Source organism: Ursus arctos, unplaced genomic scaffold (assembly GCF_023065955.2).
Source record: "Ursus arctos isolate Adak ecotype North America unplaced genomic scaffold, UrsArc2.0 scaffold_12, whole genome shotgun sequence".
NCBI classification, from domain to species: domain Eukaryota; kingdom Metazoa; phylum Chordata; class Mammalia; order Carnivora; family Ursidae; genus Ursus; species Ursus arctos.
In genome coordinates this window covers 25,684,074-25,711,905 of record NW_026622786.1, presented here as the reverse complement: position 1 = coordinate 25,711,905, position 27,832 = coordinate 25,684,074, and the positions used below count along the sequence as shown (strand labels likewise).

At 36.3% G+C, this 27,832-nt stretch overlaps 1 protein-coding gene across 3 annotated transcripts in view; it reads right to left on the bottom strand.

The window, feature by feature from the left end:
- The window catches only part of DPYD (dihydropyrimidine dehydrogenase), a 788,803-nt gene that overhangs the window by 273,622 nt on the left and 487,349 nt on the right, over positions 1-27,832 (bottom strand). Inside the window, exon 15 of one of the 3 annotated variants that reach the window (XM_057310448.1) lies at positions 669-13,083. The exons of the other annotated variants lie outside the window; for them this stretch is intronic. Coding sequence (XP_057166431.1) covers positions 13,042-13,083 — 42 coding nt within the window. The 3' untranslated portion in view covers positions 669-13,041. Of the gene's footprint in view, positions 1-668; positions 13,084-27,832 lie in introns of those variants that run through there. 3 annotated transcript variants of the gene reach the window in all.

Below are 27,832 nucleotides of genomic sequence, written 5' to 3'. Positions count from 1 at the left end.
AAGTGTTCCTCTCCCCGTATTCATGTTCCTTTGCAATGTCACTGTGCAGCTAACCCAACAAGTGGGAGATTTATTTACCCACCCTGGGAATCTGGATTGTCTTTGTGACTTCTTTTGATCAACAGAACATCGCAAAGCTAATGTGCAAGTGCCAAACCAAGGCTTGAAGATGCCTTGTCCTCTTCTGCTTACTCTGTTGAAATCCTGCCTAGCCATGTGATCAAGCTGGCACAGCCTACTGTAGGATCAGAGTACATAGAAGAGGATGAGCCATCCAGCTGAGGCCACCTAAGACCAGCCAGCCCCTAGCCCACCCGGAAGTTGACTACAGATAAAATGACATGAGCTGAGACAAGAAGAACCATCCGGCTTAGCCCAGCCCAAATTGCTAACGTACAGAATTCTGAACTAAATTAATAGTTGTTCCAATCCACTAAATTTGGGGTGAAGCACATGCTGTGTACTTGCATGTACCAAGCCCTGTGTTAAGTATTTCACATGCATATCTCTAATCCTTAGAGCAACATGGCAATATAGAAATTAGCCACATTTTACAAACAGGGAAAAAACTTATTTCAAGAGGTTAAATAACTACTCATGGTTGTTCAGCTATTAAGAGTAAATTCAAGTCTTGAATTGTCTGGCTATAATATTTTTTTTCTGAATCATTTTTCTGTGTTCCTTAATCATACATTTATAGAAAACCTTGTGGGTTTATTTTTACACCTGGTGGATTTCATTCAATGCATGACAGTTTTTATTACTTTCATTGTCAGAGGCTAACCTTATTTTGATGTTCTTGGCCAATGTGTGATTTCAGTGTAACTCCTGAATACCATCTAAGCTTGATAGGCAGATGGAACTGCCTAGAAAATCATAAAGTCAGAGGGAAGACCAAGCGAGCAAGACCTAATGAGTGATTGACTGTTTCCTAGGAACTTACACAGGTTAAGGAATGAAGACAGGATAGTGCAGGCCCTTTATAATCTCACCTCAAATCCACTGCTGTCCTGTATCTTGACACACCAAACTGAGACCCCTGTCTATACTGTTCAGCAGATGTCCTTTTAGAACATCCCCCATGATGGTCTTTCTTCTTAAGAGTACCACCCCATTCCTCTGACAGTATATCTCTATTCACTCTTTAAGGTCTAACTCAGTGCTAATTTCTATCATACCACCCTCAATGGTCTCAGAGATAGAATCACTGTTTTTATTGGGTATTTGAGTGCAGGGCACCGACTTCTATTCCAGTTCTCATCACAGTGCCTCATAGATGTGTGTTTATACAAGTGTCTTCTCTTACACCATTCAATGGAAGAACATGCTAATTTTTATTCACCTTTGCTTTCTTATCATTTGATTCAGCATTGCATAGCACCTAATGTACTTTATACTAAATATCTATAGAAGGAAGGATGTCCTCTTGTTATTTTAATACTAATTTTTAAAATTTTTATGGTTCATCCCTATAAAGATTATTGTGTTTGCTGCAATCATGGAGAATAAATACATACATGAAATTGACATGACTACCACATATTTTTATACCTATAAGCCTTTTACTGTCTTCATAACATGACTTTGGCACTGACTTTAATCTAAGATGATTAACTGGATTCGAGTTGTTCTGTCACTGTTAACCCTTCACTAAGGTTGCAGTAAGTCAACCGAAACCATGAGATTTGAATTCTGTACACACAAAAAAAGGTGTGTTTTCCACATAAAACTGTGTATGAGATTTCATTTTGTTTTTACTTAAAAGGTCATGAAACATTGCCTGTTTTAATGTAGTTCATTCAGGAATACAGCCTTTCAAAGGCACATAAAAGGGCTGATTTGAAAAATGTTATGAAGTATCTGTATTCCAATTTTAAACTTTTTCTATTTAGAGGCTATAACAAATCTGCATTTAATGAACTGCTTTTATAAATTAATAAGGCTAATAATTAATACAGTGCTAAAATGTAATATAGGAATTTGAAAAAAAAGAGGTTAAGAAGAAAGTAATGAAGACTCTCAAGATAATTACATGGAATGATGCACTGCATTAAATAGTTCGGGCACTTCGTCCAATACCATACATACAGCACACGGGTGTTGTAAAGATTATTGAAACATTTTCTGTAAAGACTTTAAATTCCCAAATGAAAATTTTATGTAAATACTAAGTGTTATTGTAATTATTTTATGAGATGTAGCTCTTTTGCTCTCATTAACTATGATTGCATGTTTAATGCACATTCAGTTAGATAATTCTGTTGTGTGAGTTACTGGTATTGTGTCTTAGGTACTGGACGGTAAGCTTCTGGAGGACATAGGCCGGGTCTTCTACCTCAGCATGTATCTCTCTTGTGGGTTGGGACTGCCTGTTCTGTTTACCAAACTACTGGACACCTACTTGGGACTCACAAAATGTTTGTTGAGTGAAGAAATAAATAACATAGTTGTTGTGCAATATATGTTTGCTAAATGCAATGCTTTTAAGAAGTCAAAGACTTATAAAAACCAACTTACTCTTTTCCAAATATATGTTACTACTTTATAGAAATTCTATAAACCGCTTAAATTAATTCACTGTGGAATGTGCTGTACGCCGTTGGAAGACCGTGCCCTGGCTGTTTCCTCAATATTACATATTCTTTCCCAGGCATCCACAGGCACTCCCCCACACTTCCTTCCAGTCTCTGCTCAAATGGCGTTGCCTCAGTGACACTCTATTTAAGATTGCAAACCATCCCCTCCCAGCCCTATTTTCTTTGCCATTGCACTATCATTTTCTTATTTACTACATTTAATGTCCTTCTTCCCTCAGCCGGAATGTAAACTCCACTACAGTAAGAGCTGTTGTTTTGGATACGAAACAGTGCCAGCATGCAGCAGATGCCCCACACTTGTGAAATGAATGATCGAATACTAACATATTCTTTACTTGTCTTTCTGCATCAGCTACCTGATCTATAAAATGGGGATGCTTTGGTTTACCACACTTAATTCACAGTGATTATTCTGAGAATTACATGGTATTATGTATCTGACATTAACTACTTTTCAATGAAATCCGATGATAATTTTTATGACTAAGAGAATAATGTCATATTCAGATTTGCCATTTTCTACAATTTAGTTAGAGTGCAAACAATGACATTTTGAAGTAGTGCGATACTTTGGTTTTAAACATCCACAGATAAGACTTTTTAAAATATGTCCTTGGAAAGGGTAGAAAGCATCTTTATATGCTCCTTTGATCTTTCTATACCGTCACATTGTGGGCATTTTATATTTGTAAATTAACATTTTTTAAAAAGGAATGGATCCACAGAATACAATTTTATAGATAGATCACATTTTATAGGTATTTAAGAATACTTTTAGATTTCACTAAAATGCTAGGAAATTCACTAATATCTAGGACACCTTTTTATTCAATTATGTTTCTTGGCTCATACTGCTTTATGAGAATTGAGATTAATTTTTTTTCCTATTTACCCGGAAAAAATTCTAAGAACTGTGATCCACAAACGTATATATCCCTGATTTGACAAATCCAAAGAGGACCACTATTCTAAACAGATGCCATGTTAAGGATAGAGGTGCATGCTAGGACTGGCTGCAGTGTTGGGGGAGGATGGGTTGGGGGTTGGGATGGGAGTTAAGAATCATGCCCTTTACCTGAGAGGTCTAAAGGGCATGCATTCTAAATCACCAAGCTATAAGCCTTTCTTATAATGTTCTGCATGAGACCTAAGTATTTCCATTGCACCTGTGTTCCTGCTATGCACTTCTGTAAATACTCATCACCTTTCCTCCCCCTGAGGCCACCTTCTTCAGCAGAGAAGTTGCTGAGGGAAAACTGGCTGAATGGATAAACTAATGATCCTGCGTACTCTTCTTACACAAATAATCCCATTTTCATGTCTTTTCGGCTCTCCTTCTTCCTGTTCAACATGTCCCATTCCCACCAATTCCCTCACCTCAATCCAACCTTTCCATATGGGGAGCTATGTATGGACTCGCGCACTTCCACCTCCTCCATTTGAAGCTGCTACATCTGCCAACAATGGGCACCTCAGTGCACAGCAATAGAAACAAAACCTCTAACATGTTCTGCTTTTCAGGATAATGATTAATGATACTCAATTAATAATACATTCATTGTATCACTGAATATTGATAAATGATTCCCTTGCCTTAATATGCTGTTGACACTTAAGAATCAACCAAAGATGTTTCACACACTTTGTAAACATCTTAAGATTTCATCTATATTCCATATTTCAGTTCAAAATGTTCCTTCTCAGAAGCTTGGCATACTGATTTACAATAGAAATAATGACAGGACCTTTTTCAAAGTGATTGGAACCTTTCTGGTATAAACTTTATACAGCATAATGAATGTGTTGGCATTTGGTCCTTATTTGCATGCTATAAAAATAAAACAGAATGTACAACAAAGTCCCTGTTAAATTCACATTACCTGTTAAATGAAGATACTCAAAAGGCAGTGTAACCTAATTAAAATCAAGAAATGGTATTCAAGCCTACTTATATACTTCTAAGATAATACATATGCACTAATATTTGTAATGCATGCAAAGGGTATATACCTCATTAATCACAATGGAAAAAAAATCCCCAAATTTCTTTGCTCTAATTAGTCATTTCTTAAAATTTTCTAATTCCAATATTAGCTATTTCAAATGGTGGGCTAAAGTCACTTTCGTCTATAATCAATGCATTAGCAATTCTAATCCAAAGCAATCTCTGAAGGATCTCTGCAGAGTCTAAAATTTGATGTTTTTCACAATAATAAAAGTTTGAAAATAAGAAAGTATTTTTTTTTCTCTTAAATGTTCCTTTTTCTCATTGTTCATACTTTCTGGCTTGCTCATGAATGCACAGATGTTGATATCAATGCTGTTTTTAAGGAACAACAAGGAGGTGTTTGTTTTGTAATCTCTTCCTCCTGTCTCGTACATATAATTACATGATCTTGGAAACTTTCAAAACACATAGTAGAAAAGTAGCCTTTTAAAATGAAGTAATTGTATGGCTGGAGTTTGTAGTCCTCCGAATTAAAGGTAGATTACACATTTTTCCTACCATATGTAAGATTTGCCACTTTGGAAGTTTCTTTAAAAAAAAAATTTGTAAGTATACACTTGTCTTAGGAATTATTGCATACAGATAAACACAATCAGGAGTTGGGGATAAAGGTATAAGACTGCAATTTTGCATCACCAAATGCTTTCTTTTAAAATATTTTCTATATATTTTCAAAACATATTGTAACAACTATAGCACTGATTGCTTTAATTACTTACAATAAGGCAAAGAACAGCCTCTAGAATAATTCAATTTAAAAGACAAAGTCTGGTTCAGAACCTTTTGAATTATTTACAACCACCGCCAATTGTTCTATCATTTAACGAAGGAAGAGAGGCATCCTTCCCTCCCCCACCATCAAGTCATCATAGTAGAATCCTATAAAAGCTTGTGATGAGGATTTTAGTCTCAGATGCAGCCCATGTCCCCACATGTCTCATAAATTCTTCTAATGCATTTTCACATGCATGATCGTGAATGCCTATTCAGTGAAAAGGTTTACCATATGCTACATTTTTCAACTACCAAGAACAAAGGGCAAATGGTTCCTGGCCTTGTGTATGGAACAAAAAGTATAAAAGCAAAAGAAAAACCTCTTACATTTTTACTAGATAAAAGAATGAATACAGATTGTAAAGACCCAGGGGAAGCTTCTTTTGGCACCATGCTGCTCCTTCTTGAGACAAAAGTACTCAGTGAGGGACAGACAGGAAGAGAGAGATAAAATGTAGTAGTCCTCCTGCTCAACTAACCCATCTTCTTAGTAAAAAACTTTTTGTGCTACGGTACAGCGTGAAGAGTTTCCTTCAGAATACTTTCAGAGTGATACGGATTTCTGCTATTTCTTTAGGAAGAATTCACAATATAGTAGGTGGTTACTGTCAAGACTTCTTTTTTTTTTTTTCTTCCCCCCCCCCCCCAAGATACTCTTAGGTATGCCTCTTGAATCAGGCTAAGCAAGCCTTTCCTTTTCCTCTTTAAACATATTCTAATAACTTGGAGCATTATTTCTCAGTAGAAATTATTCAGCCAAGCCAGAGAGATTTATGCATTTGCTAAACGTATAATATATTCCTCCAAATTATTTATGTGAATAATATATACTTATGCATACACAGAAAACATACATAGATTATATACACACATTCACATATACATTTTCCCCTCAATTAACTACCCCGATGATGACTACATTGAAACAGCCACCTATGAGCCCAAATTACTCAGCCAAAACACAGACACGCAGACACAGACACACACAAAGACCCACACACGGACACAGACACACACATTAAAAATTCTATAAATTGGAAGAAAAAAAATCTTAGTTTACAAATTTTTCCTTAAATTTTTGTCCTTTCTAGGCAAAGTCCTTCTTTTCAAATTGTAATGTACTACAATTAGTCTTTCTATCAGTTGGTTACCAGCCTTGGTTGAGTGCACAAGCAATTTCTGGTAAAGGACTCAGTATATCAAAATCCCATAGCAAATATGCTATAGGTACTGTGAAGCTCATTATATGGGATGCTCTCTCTATCTTATACTTACAGTCTCTAAGAAATGCCAGGAAAAATTCACTCAAAGCAAATTAGTGACCACATTTCATGTGTTAAAGGACGTGTATAGTTTTGGCATGGTGTCAGTTTCATAGCTCCATTTTTCTGATGTGTATCAGAAGGGACCCATAGCGGAAAATTAACTTGACTTTCTAACTAGCAGCACAAGATGCTCATCTAAAAATACTTGTGCCTTAATAGTGTTTGTCCTCACATATAGAATTACTCTGTCCCACTCCACTTCTTACTGCCCAATACGTTGTAGCTATAGAATTTCCGAGAGTCCAGGTGTTCTAGGTGCAAAGCATTTTAGTTCACAACCCGTATCTTACTAAGCTTGCTAACAGAGAGCTGCACTGAATCATTTCTATTGCCTGCCTTGGCTTTTGGTCTGGTTTAAAGGGTCAGCTTCTTCATCTGGTCAATTAATCTTAAATAATTTTGTCAATGAACCTTTTTTAGGCCACTTTAAAGAATCATTATAAAATTAGGTATTTCTTTCTTTAAAAAAAAACCTCATCAACCTTCACTACTCTTTGGCTAAATTTTCCTTTAACAAATTAAAATTTCTGTACTAGTAGCATGGCTGTTTTTACTTCATATGAGGAAGAAGGAAAAACATTCTTTAAGGGGAAAAAACAAACTCCAGGCGACTCGTGTGGTGAAAAGATGGGAAAACTACTATCAATCTACATATTTTTCAAGGACTTCCTTACTGAAGCAAGTGGCATAGCAGTCACTGATTCTAATTTAATCAGTTGATTTTTCCATATTCTCCATCCTGGAAACAAGAGTTCATTTAAAATAATAAAAACTACTAAGCCTCCTGAGTTTTCCACCTTTAAATGAGATACTACTTATCAATAATATGGAGTTGTCCATACCTTGTCACTGATGATGTTTTTCCTGACATTCCTGCACCCCTCTCTGTGATATAGTTACATTAGCAAGTGTGTGTGCGTTGGTGTGTGTGCGTGTGTGTTTACTCCTGTAGCATGTACAACATGTAAAGATATGGATTTCATGAAGTAATGTCTTTTATAGTTAATTGTTACTTTGTATGTGTTTGTCCTGTCTGCCCAGCAAGTTTATACCCCTTTGATGGTGGGGACTCCTTCTTATCTACTTTATCTTCCCATGTATAGTGTCTTACATATATTATGTAAGTGTCTTACATATATTATGCTATACTCCTGATTAGTAGATATGACAGCTATTCAACATTATTTTGCTATTAAAAAATGAAGAAAATGATTAGTATAGCAAGAGCAATCCAATAATCCTGATGCTTAAGGACTGCTGACTTTTTCAGCTCTCATTTTGCCAGATTTTGGTATTAAATCAGTTTTTGTTGAGAACCTGAAAAACATGTCACAATATAGGATGCTTAACAAAGAGGGCAATCTAGTTCCCTATAGCTTTGAAAGGATTTCAAACTGTGTCATTCCATTTACCTACAAGGACTAAATTCACATGAATTAGCCTCTCACTCATGTAATGTGGTACAGAAACTTATCGTCTTGTCAATGGCTCATGTAGAGCTACAAATTGGAATAGGTGACGGAAATGTATCCAGTGACTGTGGTAGACAGAGACAGTGCTAGATCCTTCCAGAGTCACTGACTGAGTAAATGCTTTGTTGTCTGATTTGCCTTATCCATAAGTTTGATCCATTTTTAACTTTGAAAATACTATGCTGTTTTAGCTCCTAGGATCCATTTGAAATGATCCTAGAATTCTTTGAAGCCACTGGCAGAGCACTTCTCTTGAAGTACTTCTTATGGTAGTTAGAAGTTGCTAAAATGTCATATTATTGTTGGTGAAACAGAAAAACAACAACAACAACAACAACAACAAAACCCCCATTTCTACCCGGAAATTATTAGGGATTTATGTCTTATAAAGCTATCGGCAAACACAACATAATTTTAAACAAATATGAAAGTGTTGTTCCGCTCATCGATGGGATGATAGGATTAATCCAAACCTTTTTAGATATCCTTAACTTGGAGATGCTCCCCAAATGCCCCTTTACTTAGGCCCTGATTTCATCTCCAGCCTCAAGGATTTCTTATTGACTCATATTTTCATACCACTGGCTCTCAATATTTATCCTGAAATATAATATAGCCATACCAATATTAATCATTAATGTTGAATTTTCAAAGCAGTGTATGGAAGGATCTTGACTACTTACTATCTCTCCTGCTTGCTAGCTGTTTGACTAGTGACAAGAAACGTAGTTCCCCAAACTCTACAATGGAGGTCATATGATGTAGTGAAAGGACTACAGGTTTCCACACTTACTAGTTGTGGACCATAGGTAAATTTCATAATCTCTTGAATAAATTATTAATGTCTGTGAGCCTCAGTCTCCTTATCTGTAACATAGGGTTAATCATGCTGCCTTAGTGAACTGTTGAGTTATTTTTTAAAAGCATTTCTATTTATCTGTAAAGAAACAGATTGCTGTCTCTGTCTCTATTGCTATTTCTAACCCCATCTCCATCTCTACTTCTTTATCTGTATTTCTAAGAAATTAAACATAAAGCACTCAACAAGTATTAGCTAATTCCTCCGCCTTTGTAATGATCTAAAATTAGCATATATTTCTTACATACAAATCCTGAACCAAATATGTAAATTTCAATATCAACAAATAACATATTACAATACATGCCTCTAAACAGTACAATTGTGTTAGATGAATGACTGAGGGAAATATAAGAAATACATTTCTTTTAAATACAGCTACATATGGTAAACAGAATATTCTTTAAATAGATATATTCTGTTGTCTGGTCCATCTGATTTTGATTTTATTTTACTATGTTGTTTTCACTTCAAATTTTTTCATTATTGAAATACAAATATGCTTCTTATTAAAAACTACCTAGAACATCAAATCCCATGCAATAAGAGTGTTAACCATTGTAAACCCTGTCATGTCTCTGAGAAGCAGAGGAATTATCTTGTTATCAATTTAATAATGGAACATTGAAGTAAATGATGCCATCCACTGACACCAGTAACACTGTCTCTCTGGGGAAATTCATGTCTGTGAGAACTGTCAATCTAGATGGATACGGACATATTAAACACACTCCCTTCAATCCATAAATCTACCCTTTCTGGGATGCCTTAATAAAAAGACTCCTTATTTTGATAAAGACAAGCTATGCAGGATATCCTGACATTACTATCTATAATCTCTTATTTAAAAAAAATTTTTTGGAAGAGGTTAGTAAATAATTTAACATTTTCTTCTCCTTCCTTTTTTTTTTCTTTAGTATAACCCATATGTAAATATGTTTCTGAGGTTTTAGATGAATAAAGTATTAAAAATTACACAGAGATGTAGAAGTAGATAAAGGGTATTGTTTCAGCTATTTCCTCTGGCAAGCTTCCTACAAAATACAGTTTACCTTTGTTGTTTTGCATTGAAATTGCCTCTAGTTCTAATTCAGATTGCTATAAGACAATTCAGTATATTAAAAATGTCATACATTTTCCCATGAGAAAATATGACAAGAAAAGTAAAAATTATAAATATAAATATATCAATCAAATATATAGTAGTAGAAAAGAATGAAAATATTCTCAGTATAAAAATACATTGTAATAACAAGCCGAAAGCAAGAAATCAGTTCAGTTGCATTATTAAATTACCAAGATGTTTTGGTATCTAAGATTGCTGGTGCAGATTAAATTGTATTAGTGGACACAAGTTTTAGCTGAAGCCAAGAAGCAGTGATATCCTCAACTCCTAAGGACTGAAAAAGGAAGAGTAGGTATCGATAAAAGGAAAAAAATATCAAGGTGGAAGTAGGGATTCTAGAAAAGGCTCTTGAAACCACCATTTAATTTTGAACTCTTACTCCCCTCTTCCAACCCCAGATGATACTATTCCAGAGTGAAGAAAGGGCCAATTTGACCAATTAATTTTGAACTCTTACTCCCCTCTCCCAACCCCAGATGATACTATTCCAGAGTGAAGAAAGGGCCAATTTGTCATGAGATCATTCGATCTGCTCTTGTCCAAATGCCTTCTGGCCAACCCAACTAGATACCCCCCAGGCACTGGAAATCTATTTATCTAAAACCAAACCCATCATCTCCCTCCCCAGATCTTTCACCTGTAGCATTCTATCTTCACTGAATGAGGCCATTGAACATAGAGTTGCTTGAATAAGAACTGAGAACCATTCAATAAGACTTTGCTACCCTTGCTATTTGAATGTCACCATCTCTGGAAATTCTAATTTCTATACCATTATAAAACTCATCACCTCTTCTGTGTCCACTACCTTTGTTCATGCTGTTCTTATTTATCCCCTGCACCAGGTCCCAATACATTCGTGGTACAAATAGCTACTTAGTATATATTATGACTTCAACTCTCACAACATTTTTATAAGATAGGCATCAACCTTCCCATTTTGAAGATTTAAAAAAAAAAAATAAACTTTATTGAACGTTAGAGAATAGAAAGTTTAGAAAAATGCAATATGGAGAATAAAAACCCACTCTATCATTTGACTCAAGGCAGTTTTCGCAAATATGGCCACTATTAATGTAGTTTACATAAAAAAATGCATTTTTATACCAAATAGACTATATTATGCACAACTGTTCTGAAACTTAATTCCACAATTTATCTTGGATATTCATTAAATCAGACTCTGTGGATATATTCCTCCTAGTTTTTTAAACCATTAAACAATATCAGAATAAACATTTTTCTGCACACATGTTCGAGTAAATTCGAGATTTCTGTGTCAAAAGGTATATGCGTTCAAAAATTTTATTGCTATGGTCAAATTATTCTGTAGAAAGGGTACAGATAATCCCAATCCCACTAACAGTGTATGAAAATACCTATTTTCCCATATTCTATTAATCAGAGTCCTGGCAAGAAACAGATGGTATTTGAGTAAAGATTAAAGAAGGGGCTATTTGCAAAGGTGTAGGCTTGTGTTGGAAAACCACAAAAGACAGTGCAGGATATGAGAGGAGCCAATAGGGAGCCCTTATCACCCCAAGACCTGAAGGTTGATGAAGAAGGTCACCAAACAGGGGCTGAGACTTCAGTAACATGCACACTGATTCTGCAGGGAAAGGTCCCCTTCTGCCTCGGTCTCTCTGGTCTCCCCTGACTTAGCCCAACTGAAAGCAAGAGAACAAGTTAGCCTGTTGTTGCAGTTTAGCCTTCCAGATAAAGATTCTGTGTGGAAGGGAGGAGAGTAGATATGAGCAGCAAATTGAAAATGTCAACTGTACCTTATAATTTTCCATATTGGAAACTAAAAAGTCTGTGTAAAAAAGAGTCTGTGTATAATGCTAAAGCATATAGATATTCTTATTCTGTCATCTTGGTTTCTGAACTATCATATCCTCCTTCTAGCTGGTTTTGTTGTCTCCAATCTTGCTCTGCTTCCATCAGGTTGCTAGAGAGAGCCACTCAGGGATCTTTCCAAAATGCAAGTGAGATCCTATCATTTTTCTGCATAAAATCTCAGTACCTCTTCAGATTTCCAGGCTAAAGTGCTTACTCACATTTTTTGTCTTTCTCTTTGGGATCCAGCACACACTCTGATGTCTGATGACATAGGTGTGAGTCTTGGAACCTTCACTAATTTGCTGTGTGTACAAGGCAAAGTCTCTGAATTTCTCCACATTTCTTAGCTATAAATGGATATAATCACAGTGCCTTCCTCTTAGGGTTGTTGTAAGAGTTAGAAGAGTTTTAACTTTGCACAGTGCTTAGTACTATGTCTAGCATAGAATAGCTCTCAGTAAAGGTTAAGTCATTAATTTTGTTAGCTTAAGAATGTTTACGTATCATCTCAAGCCACCAAGGATTCTATTTCCAAGAAACTCAGAGTGACTATGTGCATGAAAACCCACCAGATTTCCCTGGAGATATGTGAAAAGGTTTTGGGCTTGACACTAAAACTCTAGAGGATATCAAGTTTAAGATTTCTGAGCAAAAAAACAAGTGGCTCCCCAAATCTCTGGGTAACCAAGAAACATAAGGGTAGTTACTGTCATTGTCCAGTTATTGTTCATGGCATCATCCATAACACATAAGAGTGCTGAGCACATAACAAGCAGTAATAAATATTCGTTGGAAGAATATATATGCATTAGTTTGGGATGCACACTTCTTATCAGTATGGACCACTTGCTGTGGCCTGAAGTGACAAACAAGCCTTTCTTCTCAGTGCCAAGGGAAATAATTGCAACTCCTCATGGGAAAGGAAAACACACCACTCAAAGAGCATGGTGACAATTTGATGGTCTGAAAACTGTTACCTCTGGTGGGAGAGTCTCCCTCGGCTTTGAAGATCCCGTGGCAGGAGTGATAGAAAGAATGCTTCTAAGAGCAGAGGAAGGAAGAATTTCTATATGAGGCGAGGTTCTGAAATAGTAAGAATGAAATAGTAAGACATGTGAAGTGTAAGCCTCGACGACAGGAGCAAGGAGATACAGAACTGGAGAAACAGGATTGGAATTCTGGATTAATACTATGTACTGCTTCTTAGTCAAATACTCATGAAATTGTGATTCATTTTTACTCCTGTTTTTTTGATCTGGAAAAAGCAGGAGATGTAGAATCATCCTCACCGTTAATTATAAGTGGTATTACAAATAAACTTTTAAAAAGCAAAAATCTAAATTTTACATTATTATATTATATTAATAAAGGTACCAATATTTGGGTATGGAACTGTTGGTGCAGTTTAGAAAATGCACATTTCAAACAAATAATACATTCATTAGGAAGAAGTGTACAATTAAAGAGAAGAGAGCTTTTACAATTTGATTCTTTAGTCCTTTCCAAGGGACCATGAAAATGACTGGATAGAGCCTCTAAGGGCCAATAACTTTGAGTGAGGAGGTTAATGTCACATTGGGAGACTTCCTCTGAGAATATATCCACTGCTGACCAGGGATTGTGGTAGGCTCACCTGGGAGAAGACCATGAAGGCAGTAGACTTAAGGGGAGATAATCTACAGTAAACTTTATTTTAATCTAGATCTGGGGGCACCACGATGGCTCAGTCAGTGAAGCATCTGACTCTTGGTATTGGCTCAGGTCACGATCTCAGGGTCGTGAGACTGAACCCCATGTAGGGCTTTGTGCTAAGCATGGAATCTGCTTGGGATTCACTCTCTCCTTCTCTCTGCCCCTCCCTGCTCATGCTCTCTCTCTCTAAATAAATAAATAAATAAATAAGTAAACAAATAAATAAAGTATAAATCCTTTCTTTTAAAAAAAAAAGTTAGATCTGGGTCTGAGACTTCTTCTTTCCAATTCCATGGTGTTACTGAGTTAGTGGCATTTCCCTCAGATCCTGCAGGTCAGAATACAGACCCTGAACACATGACAGCGTGGTGGGCTCTGGTGCTTTGTTCACTGAACATCTACTATGTGCCAGGAACTGTGCTAAGTTCTAGGTATACAAATAGGGAAGAAAACAGATGTGATACTAGCAGATTTACCTCAAGATTATGGTCTGGTGGGGAACAGAAACATTCAAAGAACATTAAAAAATGGTGTAGGACTACGAACTGTTATCAGTACTGCAAATAGGTTGCTATGCTAAATAAAGAAGCATATAAATAAACAGATAAATAAATAAAATAATGGGGACTTAAAATAAATCATCCTTTCAGGTAATACCTCCTCACAGAAGTGACCTGGAAGTGGGGATGTGACAGATGAGTTGGAATTTGTTGGGCCATGAATGGCCAATGTATCAAGGCCCAGATGCAGTGAGAAATAGTCATGTTTAAATACATAAAAGGAGACTAGTTTTGCGGGATGGTAGTAACTAAGGAGGGAATGAAATGAGATGCTGTCAGAGAAGCAGACAGTAGTCATAGTAAAATGTTGATCCTAGCAAGAGAAACCATATTGAGATGATTTTACTGGGGGTGACTAAAAAACTCTCTAGCTCTCCTATGCTGGCTGTATGTCCATTTTCTTTGACTCGAGGATGGAGTTAAACAGAACTGAATTCTTGATTTTATTCCAGTGGGTAGGTAACCACACATCCATTCTGTAAGCTCATTTTCTGTCTGGTTCATAGTCTGGCTAAGTGGGAGGAGGGGTGTGATTATGGCTAAGCGGAGTGGGTGGAAGGAAAGCAGCAACTTCTTTTGTTCCTTTCCTTTCAGACCTGATATTATCCTAAAGAAGAGAGTACAAAATGACATTGCATCCCTCCTGCTGGGGAGAGTGCAGAATTGGTCATGGGCAATTGTGAGCGCCGAGCTGACATAGTACCCTGGTGACCTGAACGAGTTAATGCATTGTCCAGAAGCTCTAATTTACAACCAGGAAGAATCTGGAGCATTGAGAGGCAGATTGAATAGGTCCATTTTTACCCATTGTGATTTCAGTGACAGGTCCGGTTTGCTCTAGTCTAAACTGACTCACCAAATCATGCATTCAGACAATTAAATCACTGACCCTTTGACATATTGTAGAATCTCTGCAATGTAACACAGCACTGTCACTTCAGGTTCCAGCTTAATGTGCCCTTTACTTGCCAGTCCTCTTCTCTTTCCAGGCATTTTGCATGAAAAGTCTTCTTTGTCACTCACTTTAAAATAAGATATTAATATTGTTCCTTATCTTTCTCTTAGCCTTTGAATGCAACACCTAACCTAGAAGCTTGCAATAAAAACAGAATACAACCAGAAATACAGTGAATCCTTTCGATCTTAAGATTTGTACCTCTTTAACACACCAATACCATGTCATATCTGTTTGTCTCTTTGTGTAGAACTTTCTTAATGTATAATAATTATTACATTTATTCTTACCTACGGATGATAAAACACAACTCCAATCAAATATACAGCCAAAACCAATTAAAAGAAAATGCTCCTAGAGCAGTTCATAAAACTAATAAAAACTACATCTGGAAAAAAACTCAGTACTCTTCCAATCAAAGGACATGTGGAAAAGCAGTCCCTATAATAACACGCATTCAGGGGTTACATGGGGGAAGCTCTAGAACTTTTGCGAGGGTGCCGCATGCAGAAACAGACATGACACTGCTGGATGGAAACAGGATGGAAATGTGTCTACACAAGTAGAGATAACAACTGAGAGTGGTAGTTAGAATACTCTTGGCAAAGGGGCGCCTGGGTGGCGCAGTCGTTAAGCGTCTGCCTTCGGCTCAGGGCATGACCCGGCATTCTGGGATTGAGCCCTGCATCAGGCTCCTCTGCTGGGAGCCTGCTTCTTCCTCTCCCACTCCCCCTGCTTGTGTTCCCTCTCTTGCTGGCTGTCTCTCTCTCTCTGTCAAATAAATAAATAAAATCTTAAAAAGAAAAAAAAAAAGAATACTCTTGGCAAAGAAAACATAGATAAGCTAGAGATAAGAAAGAGAAACCTAATTAGGAAACAAGAGCTGCTAGACTCTGAGAGAAGGATCCTTTGGCCCCACTGGTTAAACTGTGTCACCAGAACCACAGTACAGAGAAAATGGAAATTGGTTATAGTGCTATACGCCTTTTATTATTTGCTATGCAAATATTTACAGTGAAATTCTCTATAACACTCATTACAGAGTTTGGGCTCATAATTCTGACAGGATCCTTCTGCCACCTTCATAAGATCAATTCTAAAGAGCCTTCTTCCCCTTCTCTAGACACCGATATTAGCATATGATCTAGTGGGCCCACGTTCTAAATTCTAATGCCCACAGTGAACAAAACTCTTTTCCAAATGTTGTTTCATTGAAGGTTAAATCTTTCTTAGAGTTTTCTATAATATATAAGCCTAAACAATTAAGAGTTCCAGGCTGGCCACTGGAGCTTCCCATATGATCTTTATTCTAATGTGCTCCAAATACATAGGCTACCCAACTCAGTTTTTCAGATTTGAACTGGTTTTGTATTTAAAAATATATAAGGTTATGACAATAGAATCACATTTATTGAATATAAGTTACATAGATTAATGAGTTTGCCTTGGAAATTTAGGGCATATGATAACTATGCTTATGATAATATATTATAAAAAACTGATAAGATTTTTTGAGAATGTATTCATCAATTTAAAATCCCCAGACAATAAATATGTGTTCATTTGGCATACAAAATTAATTTTGTTTTATTAAGTATAGATTAAAATCAGCAGGATAACTAGATGTTACCCAAATATTTCAACTTAAGAAAAACAAACGCAAAATATCTGATCTCCTCCTTACAACAATACCATATAATAGATTATTAAGCTGATCTCTTTATTAAACTGATGATTTGCCTATTTAGAACCTTTTGGTAGAACACAATTAGGCAAATCAAGATATTTCAGTGTAACATGAGAATTCTATAAAAGCAACAATTATCAAAGTAGACAGCAGAATTATTGTATTGTATTATTAATTAAATATTAGCCAGGACTATTTTAGTACTAACTATAAAGATATCAGAAGAAAAGAACAAATTTGAGATTTCTACTCTCCGTTTATGACCACAACTTTTTGAAGACTGTAATCGCCTATAATGATCCAACTCTCTGTTACTCCAGAGGAAAATTTAGAAAAGACATTTTATAGAAACAGATGTCTATGATTAGTAAGTTTTCATATATGGTTGTGCTTCTACATTATGGATAAACTTCAATGTAGATAAAAGTATATCTGGCATTTTACAAAACAGACGTCATCCAAGCATGCAATGGCTTTATTCCAATCCCCTCACTCTGGTCAAATCCTTCTGCATAAGAGCCTAAAAATGTTCTCACTTGAACCTTTGACAGAATTCTTTTAATTATTCCGTTTTTCACAAGTTTCATTCCTTCCTTGCATTTCAACTGCACAATTTCATAGATATTATACATACTGGCTGCAGTTAGCTAAAAAATAAATCCACATCTTCTGAATTCTTCACAACTACAATCAAAGAACCTAGTAAAGCAAACATAAAAAATTATAACATGTTACTTATGGGCGGTGCACACAGATGTTTGTTATGCTATTTTCTATAATTTTCACTATTTTTTTCAAAATTAAAAGCATTAATTGAAAGTAGTGTTTATTGCATATAGGCTGTAAAAGAAAAGTTGTAGAACCAGGAGTGGGCTAAGAGTTGGAGAAAACAGAGAAGAATTAAGAGGCAACTAGTTACGATCTCAGCTTTCAAGGTGGTAGAGGTGGGACATCTCCTTGGGAAAACAAGACCAGAAGATGTCTCTGGAAGAAAACTAGTGAGACATGATGGCAAAAGTAACCAGGGGATAAAAAGTCAAGATGTGGTAACAAAAACCGTAAGTGTTGATGTTAAAGTTGCCTAGGATGATGGCAGATAAAGATTAAAAGTCATATGATAAAGTTCTCATGGATATTTGGAGGTGGTAAGGAAGAAGAGAAGGCAATGCAGAGCAAGGACCCATGTGGCTGCAGGACAGGAAGAGTGGGCTTAATTTAATTATATGGCTCAATGGCAAGGCATAGTTGACTACATACCTAGAGGGAAGAGAGAATCCAGAAGGTGCTGGATACAGCTACTGGCTCAAGAATAGACAGGTGGATGTGTAGTGGTGGGGAGGGGAATCAGGGAGAACAGAAAAAAATGACTTCAATTTGAGAGAGTTTTGAAGAATGCTCCCCTTTTTCAGAGGAAATAGATATTTTATTGAGGTAGATATTAAGAATCCGGAAAATGTTAAAGTTATCAGGAGATGTCAAAAGGATACAGGTTTCAGAGGGAAGAGTAAATAGAAGGAAGTTCCTCTAGGAAAGAGCAAATTTAAGGCCTATTGGGTGACAACTGATTAGAGGGAATTAACCTGCAGCAATGGTACAGGACTCTTATGACAACATAAGGAGTACAAATAAATCAGTATCTGTCCATATTCAGGCCATTTAAGACTATTTAGGATTTTGTTTTATATAATGTTCCTGCAAATGCCTATGGCATGGGTGATTTCAGATTCAGACTTGGTAGTAGGACTTGATCATTAATGCAGCATAGAATATGCAAATTAAGTTGTTTTGATCCTGCATTGTTTCACATTTAATCTTCAAGCATGTTCTTTGGGAAAATTCTTATTAACAACCACTGACTTTGGACACTATGGCACAAAAGGAGAGGCATAAAGCCAAGGATTTGTTCTGCATTTGCTTGTTTATTTTTGAAATTAATTATCTATTTGTCAGTATATCCATCTGAAAGAAGAGTTTTCTGATATTGGAAACGTTTAGAATTAGACAAAAATGACCTTTTTTCCTTCTCATTTTTACCTGAAGACCCAACATAAACCAACTCCTATTTCTGCTTGGCCAAATGACTGACATTTCTGTGTGCCCAAAGATCTATACCTTCATCACAGACAAGCTATAATACAAAACTCCTGTTCGTCTATTCTAGGAAATTACTAAGAAAACATAACCCCAATCCTTCACTCTACACTAGGTACCAAAATAATTTCACAGCTGATTTAAAACTCTTACCCTCATCTTCATGCCCCAAGTGCAATGTGACCTGTCTAGCCAGGAAACTAACAGAGCATTCTCTCTCTTCCTCTTTCGGCAGTGTGTTCCTCAGCTCCCAGCAGTGGTCTGTTCCCATAGTTAACCTCACAGACAAGATAAAGCTTTCTTGCCCAATGAAGCAAGAAGAAAAAAAATCTCTCTCTGAAAATGTACCTCTGTCTCAAATTTTTTTTCCAGAAATAGATATTAATCCTGCCCCTTTGCCCACTCAGCCAATAGTCAAAGAACCTCAGAATATAAAAATTCTCAGTAATTTTCTATGTTGCTCCCATCAAACCATTTCATTACATATGACTAAAATGGAGTAGGGAATAGAAAATAGTATGTATTCACCTCTGGAATGATCTCATATATTTTCTGAGCAAGAGATCCCACTGGCTTCTCTTATGTGCAATTCAAAGTTGCCTAAAGAAATGACTAAGTATTTATGGTTCAGTTAAAATGTAAAAGCTTTTTCTTCTACTATTCAATACCTACTGCAAAAATACTACTGCAATGTAAGTTACATATTACAAAAGTGATTTCTCGGCCTCGGAGAGAGATCCATTTAATCAAATCATTGTCAGAAATGTACCATCTTCAGGTCTGTGATAAAATTGCCCAGCCTTTTTGTTTAGGATGGGACTGTGACTTGCCCAAGTTCATATAGTTGGCAACAGAACTGTGAAAGACTGTAGTTCTCCCAGACCCTGGTCCAGCATTTATTCATTTATTCCCTTACCTCCATGATTTTCCCCCATATCCATCCTTCCCATCCCTCTGGCCAAAACTTCAGGCTTCCTAGTCTATGAACCAGTTGCTTGAAATTCTTCTGGAAAGAAATTCAGTTCTTCAAATTCTTTTTTTTTTTTTAAAAGATTTTATTTATTTATTCGACAGAGATAGAGACAGCCAGCGAGAGAGGAAACACAAGCAGGGGGAGTGGGAGAGGAAGAAGCAGGCTCATAGCGGAGGAGCCTGATGTGGGGCTCGATCCCATAACGCCGGGATCACGCCCTGAGCCGAAGGCAGACGCTTAACCGCTGTGCCACCCAGGCGCCCCCAGTTCTTCAAATTCTAAACATGAAAAACAAATAAAAAGTCTCCCCAAAAGTTAATAGTCAACAAATATTTATGTGATTATAATGTACCAGGCATAGTAGAACAGAATTAATAAGTTGGAAGCAGTGGAGGTAGGAAGGCAGATTTTGTTCATAGAGAGAAGTTTCAGAATTTGAGCTCATTACTTGTAAGTAACAAGGGGATTATATGCTAATACGCAACAAAGACTGAAAAGTCCAATAGACCAGCCAAGAAAAAACAACTAAAAGCAAAACAACAAAATCTGAGGTGTTCAAAAAAATAACTTGATAACATCTCTTACACAGATAAATGATCCATATGATTTGAGAACAAACATGCTCAAAATCTAACAAGTCCTTAATTTTTTTCTTTCAGGATGTATAGGTGTTTTTAAGTTTGTCATATGAGTACCAGTAAGGAAGGTTTCTTTTCAAAAATTGCATATGGTTGTGACAAAACTGCTGTATTAATTTGAATTGAGAAAATGGCTTGCTTTGTTAATATTGGGTAGATAAGGTATTACAATTTTTAAAGCATTTAGAAAATTTTACAAGAATGCAAATGACAACAAAATATCATCTCAGGAAAATTTAAGAGCATAAGTGGTAAAAGAGTGAGCATTTTTAGAAGTGGATATGAGACGTAAATTTGGATTTTGGTAGAATTAATACAAATTATTATGAAGCTTTTATAATTGTGCAGAGAAATGTTAAATGTTTAGCTCAAACTAATCAGTGTAACATGATATACATCTTAGTAAATTCGAGTTAATGAAGACAATAAAACTGTACTATGAGTATGACTGGAAAGATGAATATGCTTTATAACTTCTTTTATTTCACATAATTTCATTTTATATTTTACATAATCAACTTAGATCCTCCTTAAATTTTTAGTAAATCAATAATATATTGGTAAAATATCTTTACATAAGAAATAAAGTTAGCATAAATTTGTCTGCCTTAATCCTAAATAGAAATATCTATCATAGTTTACAATTTATTCCATTCTTTCCTCTTCCTTCTTCCTTTTCTTGCTTTTTGCTTTTTTGGTCAGAAGGTATGATTAGGTAGATGCTGTCACAGGTGACTGTGTTATCTATTGGAGAGACTAAAAACTTTGGAATTTGATTCCCGGCTTTGCCCCCTTCTAGCATTTTTATCTTGGGTGAGTTACTTTTTAGTTTTCAGGATTAGTTTTCCCATTTGTAATACCTCCTGTTAAAAGTGTGATGAGCATTAGTGATCTATTACTCAGCACAGCAACTGGCACATGATGGATAGTTATTACTAATGAACTGAGTCATCATTAATTATTATACTCTGACTAATAGATATTTGCAACATTTAATTCTAAAGGATGTGCTCCTGGGCTTTAATACTATTCTCTTTGTTGTGTTTTATTTGATGGGGGGAGAGGGAAAAGGGAGGATAGCAATAACCAAAAACTTATCTAGAAAAAGAGGCATGGTGTCCTTAATAAATGTGGACAAACTGAATGCTAATTTGCATAACTTTGGGACCAATATCTCTAACCTTCATTTTTTTTCCTTAGTAAACAAACAGATTGAGCCAGATGATGCTTGATAATTAATGATTCAAAGATTCTCTGGCATTCGAGGACTCTATGATTAGGAATTCACTGATGGTTATTGAGAATGCTGAAGAATGGCAACTGCCAGCTACCGTTCCAGGAGGCTGAACTTTGGGAATAAAAGAGAAAAAATTAAAAAGATATCTACCCTGATGGAACTTATACTCTAGAGGAGGAATAAGTTTCGTGAGAAAGGAGATCCTGTCTTTCTAGTTCAATACTGCGTTCTAAAATAGTGTCTGGGGGCGCCTGGGTGGCGCAGTCGTTAAGCGTCTGCCTTCGGCTCAGGGCGTGATCCCAGCATTCTGGGATCGAGGCCCACATCAGACTCCTCTGCTAGGAGCCTGCTTCTTCCTCTCCCACTCCCCCTGCTTGTGTTCCGTCTCTCGCTGGCTGTCTCTCTCTGTCAAATAAATAAATAAAGTCTTTAAAAAAAATAAAAAATAAAATAAAATAGTGTCTGATACTTAGTATATACGGAAAAAAATACTGGTAGAATAAAATAAACATAAAGAGATATACTTCAATAGTAAAGAGTATTATTGGGGTTTGGGATAGGGAACTGCCTTCCACATGATGGTCAAGGAAGGCCACTGTAAGATAATACCATTTGAATTAATAATTTATGTCCAATATCTCTCTTATTTTTTGGTAAGATCAAATTACATCAATGCTAGAGCACGGATATTGTCCCACAGATCTCAACCACTGTGACATGTATGCCTTTGATTTTTCAGCTTGGGTAACATCTATTACTCCATCTTCCAACTTCACTATTTCTTCCCTCGGCCATATCCAGGCTCCCATAAAGCCTCTCTCATTAACTGTTCATTTCTGACACAGTATTCTTCATTTATTTCCATTCGGATCTTTTTAATACTTTACAACTCTGATAAAATTCTGTATCTTTTCATGAATGCTTTTCCACTAGATTTTTTTTCACATTTATCACGGTAATTTTAAAGTCTATCTGATAATTGCAATTCTATCTCTGAATCTGCTTCTACAGACAACTTGCAAGAGAACCTTCTTGACACTGGGTCACATTGTGGTTTTTTTTATGTCTTATAACTTTTGATTGTATGCCAGATAGTTTGCACAAAAGAACAGTAGAAGGATGCCTGGATGATTCAGTTGGTTAAGTGTTTGACTCTTGATTTTGGTTCAGGACATGATCTCAGGGTTGTGAGACGGAGCCCCACGTTGGGCTCCAGGCTGGGCATGGGGCCTACTTAAGATTCTCTCTTTCCCTCTGCTCCTCCCCCCACCAAAAAGAACAGTAGAGACTTACATCAATAATAATTACCCCCAGAAAAGGGGGACACCTCTTCTATTATCAGGTTGCTAATGTAGGAGACTGAGTTGATGAAATCTGTTGCTGAGTCAGGGTTTGCTGTGGTTTTACTTAGATTCAGCTTTCCACTGGCTTCAAATGTTTTGATGGCTGAATCAGAACTCTTCAGGAGAACTTGGGAATTGAGCCTCAGAAAGCCTCCAGAGTCTCTTTATTACGATTAGGCCAGCCACCAACTTTCTAAACCACAGGATATCTTTTGCTGCTTACAGACCAGCTGCCAGTTTTTTGTGTTGCTAAGGCGTTCTCTTGGCTCTGCAGTCCCACAGTGGCTTTCTGTGTTTCAGAATATCTTTCTGCTGAGCTTCCCTTCCTTAAATCTTCAAAAGAACCACTGCACCACAATCGGTGAAGGCCTGGGGTGCCTTGCAGCCCAAGCCTTCAGTGGGTTCTGCCCTGTAACTGGAGAAGGCTGCGTTTACCTTACAGAAGCTCTCTCTCAGGCTGCGTTAGCCCCACATCTGGTAGGCTACTCAACGAAGTAACATGGGAAAGAGTTGGCTGCTAAAGGCTGACAGGTCTGTCTCTGGGCTCTTTACATTTTCACACATCAGACCACTCCAAACACATCCATTAAATGTTCTTTAAAACATCACTGGTTTCCCTATGATGACTTCCTTTCCCTCTCACCATTCCTGCAGGGAGCAAAGCAGTCAATGTGTTTCTTCTCTCCAAAAAAGAACTTGTCATTCTCTGGAATTTAGTTCATGTAGGTTAATTTGCACTCTCAGATCTTTGCAAGGTTTTTTTTTTTTTTTTAAGGTTTTATTTATTTATTTGAGACAGAGAGAGTACAACAAGGGGGAGGGGCAGAGGGACAAGGAGACTCCGCACTGAGTGCACAGCCTGACAAGGGGCTTGATCCCAGGACCCTGAGATTATGATCTGAGCTGAAAGTCAGGCGCTTTACTGACTGAGCCACCCAGGCGCCCCTTCTGCTAGGTTTTTAAACACCCGATTTTGCAGTTTATCTGACTTGTTCTGCTTGTTAGGGTAGGAGTGGCGAGTTCTCTGGTTTTCTACATCCAAAGGAGAAGCAGAAGTCCTGCCTGAATTTCATAGTCACAATCTAACCATACTGCATCTATCCTGGCTGTTTGAGTTTGAGTTAGGAAGTTTATAGAAGGTGCTAAGGAGAGACAAAGGCGACAACTCTATCAAGACATGACACAAAACCCTGCAGCTAAGAAGTAGGTATGAAAGTATATGAAATGTAAAGTATTTGAGGTGCAACTGCAGTCTAGGTAACAGTAAGAATTATTGGTATGTAGTGTTGTATGTCATCGTTTGTGTTGATTTCTACGCTGTTTCGAACAGTTCATTAAAAAACTGATTGCACACATAGCTTTTCCAATCTGTAAATGTGTTCACTTCCTATATTAAGGCACCTTCCCCTGTACCTTGTAACCCCAGAGCCATGACTAAATTTACAATTTAAACTAAATCAAGCACAAACAGTCACTGATCATTTTAATATTGGGGGTTTTAAAGGACACATTATGAAGAAATTAAAATGCAAAAAGCAGCACAAATTTAAATTAAATTATTTATTATGGAAAGATTAGTCAATCTAGTTACTTCCCTAAATTTTGCATGAATAAAATATTACACAAAATTTCCTTTTGGGTGATCAGTATATAGATCAGAAACTGCCTGCAGAACCTATATTAATAAAGTTAACTCATTCCTTATTAATGCTCCAGGCATTTTAACAACATGCGAAGTAAAATATCCACCTCAAAAATGACTTTAATGGTAAGTTATTTCTTTGCTTCACGTACACAATGGATAATTAGTTCAGGAAAAAAATCTCAAAGGGAGAAAAAATAGCTAACTGTGAAATTCACAAATACTTTTTTGGATTGGGTACAAATGCTATTCAGGCCAATACCAGGGATGCATAAATTCTTTCTATCCTATTTACAATCCGGTCTTGATTAGTTAGGAGCTCATTTTCCAGTTTGTGAATTATCTAGGTCTTTGATTCTTCTCTTCCCTCTGGCTGATTACCTTTACCATTTCTCTTCTCATTAGCACCTCCACCAGAAGGGGAAGAAAATCCAGGTGAAAAGAAAAAGCTAATCATACATGAACATTTTTGAGTACTCTGAAGCTTGACTTTTAAGAAATAATTTTCTATTGTGTGTATACATCAGATGTTCCGTTATCAATCTGAAATTCTACCACTTACAATCTGAAAAAAATCCTTGAGAAATTACTTATCTTCATCCAGTTATCAGATTGTAGTATGAAATGAGGATGATATTCATGTCTTCTTTACAAAGTTATTATGAAATCAACTCAGAGAAACAGAAATTTGTGTACTACAAATGGCTATACAAAATTAATAAGTTATTATGTTTTGAATTCCTAAAATCCCTTTTTTAATTTTTTTTTTTAAGATTTTATTTATTTATTTGACAGAGAGAGAGACAGCCAGAGAGAGAGAGCGAACACAAGCACGAGGAGTGGGAGAGGAAGAAGCAGGCTTCCCGGTGGAGCAGGGAGCCTGATGCGGGGCTCAATCCCAGGACTCAGGGATCGTGCCCTGAGCTGAAGGCAGATGCTTAAGGACTGAGCCACCCAGGTGCCCCTCCCTTTTTAAATTCTTGCTTCTTACACTTCCCTTAAGATTTGGGGTTTGCTTTGGGAAAAGGCTTGTTGCCAAAAGATGTTTTTTTTTTTTCTTTTTCTTCTGTTCTTCTTCTTTTTTTTTTTTTAATCTTTGGTATAAAGACTTAAATGCACTCTTGGTATAAAACTAGAAGATACTGGTAAAATATCATATCATTGTTGATGAATTCCATTCATTAATTCTTCCCTATCTGTTACTGAAATGGATTAATTGCAAGTTGCCTATATAAATAGGTATTATTCCTACTAAAATGGCCCTCATTGTAATGTATATTTTCATAACCTTGTTTCTTAAAATGAAGACAAATCCCACAGAATACAATTTTCAGTCATTTGGGGGGTTCATTGTATATGTTTGTTTTATCAAAGTTTACCTCACTTGTAAGAATGTTTGGTTTACCTGGTAATTAAATTAGTTGTCCAAGGCCTCTGTGACCATTCTCCTTTTAGCTGGTTTACAATTAATTAGATCTTATTTGTGGGTCTCAGATACGGCCTCAAATTCTGCTTAAATGGAATCACTTATTCAACCATAAATAATGGTTAAAAATGAAAAAGTCGTTATAGCACAGTATACAAACCTTTAAAACAGCACTGCTAAGTTTTTTTATTTGTTTGTTTAACTATCTTAAAGAATAAAGAAAATACTTTCAAGTAAATGTCTTAAAAGACCTAAGGGGAAAATATGAAAATAGTTCCTTGCAAAAAATAAATCTCTGGAATATTCCCCATAGGGTACAATGTAAAAGAATAAAATGCCTAGTGGCAAAAAAAGAAGCTGGGGGTTAAAATGTTGTCTATCAGCAAGCTCCCATTCCACCCCCCAAAAGTAAAATAAGATAAGTAGTTTGTAACAAAGTAAATGCAACACATATAACTGTAGTATCTTATGCTAAATAAAAACCTTTATATTACCTCCTACTTTTAAGCCTCTCGTAAAATGGTGCTTTTTTCCAATTAAATGGGCCCTTTAAATAAAAATATATATTTTAGGGACTTGCAGGGGGCGAGGGGAGGAGAGGAGAAAGTTTTACTTTATCCTTTCTCTCTCCTGGTTTTCTGAATATTTTAGGAAAAGAATGCATTTGAGTTGAGTTCTCCACAAAAACATTAGAATGATGAGAGATTACCAATTTGGTATTAAGTAAGAGAGCCTACTGACCAAACTCCAGCTGTTTGAGTATGGACTTGGTTTCATTTTATGGCACGGTCTGGTTCTGCAGCATATATAATTTATAAATTGTTTCCATTGCCCCTCTCATGAGCTAGTTTATACCAAGAAAGAGTTTAAATTCAATGCAGCATCACCACCCCCGGGGTCTCTTTCAACATGGTTCAGTGGTTCCATGCCAGACTTCCAAATGGAGGAGACAATATTGTTACCCAAAAGACAGCCTGAGAAATTACAAAGTAAAGGGGAGTTTGAGAAAAAGTATGTTGTAGGCAGTTAATGCTTGTAAAATGCAACTGTTTAAAAGCTTTGATAAATTTTCTTCTGGTATTTCCTTTACTGAAAGACATGAACCACTAGCATTTTAATCTCCCACAAAGCAGAAGCTCAAAAATCGACCCAACATTTCTTTTTTTTTTCTTTTCTTAATACAGCATAAGGTCATTTTAACCTATTAATTCCCATGAGTCAATATCAAAGTGAATGTGACCAAAATGCTAGACAATTTTATGGAGGGTAATAATCGACTGGTGGCTCAGACAATGGGGTAGGGATTGAGGAGCTCAGTGACAGGTGTTTACCCATCCAACTAAACCTGGAATTAATTACACATTCCATGAAAAGTGCCATTATAATTTTAAAATGGACCTATTTTTAAACAGATTTATTGGAGTATAATTTTATATATGATATACATGTTCTATATATGCTATATATAGTATGTTATATAAATTACATATAATTCCATATGTTATATATACATGAATTGCATATGTTTATATGTACAATTCTTTATATGTTATATAAAGTATAACATAAAGTAAATTGTACATATTTA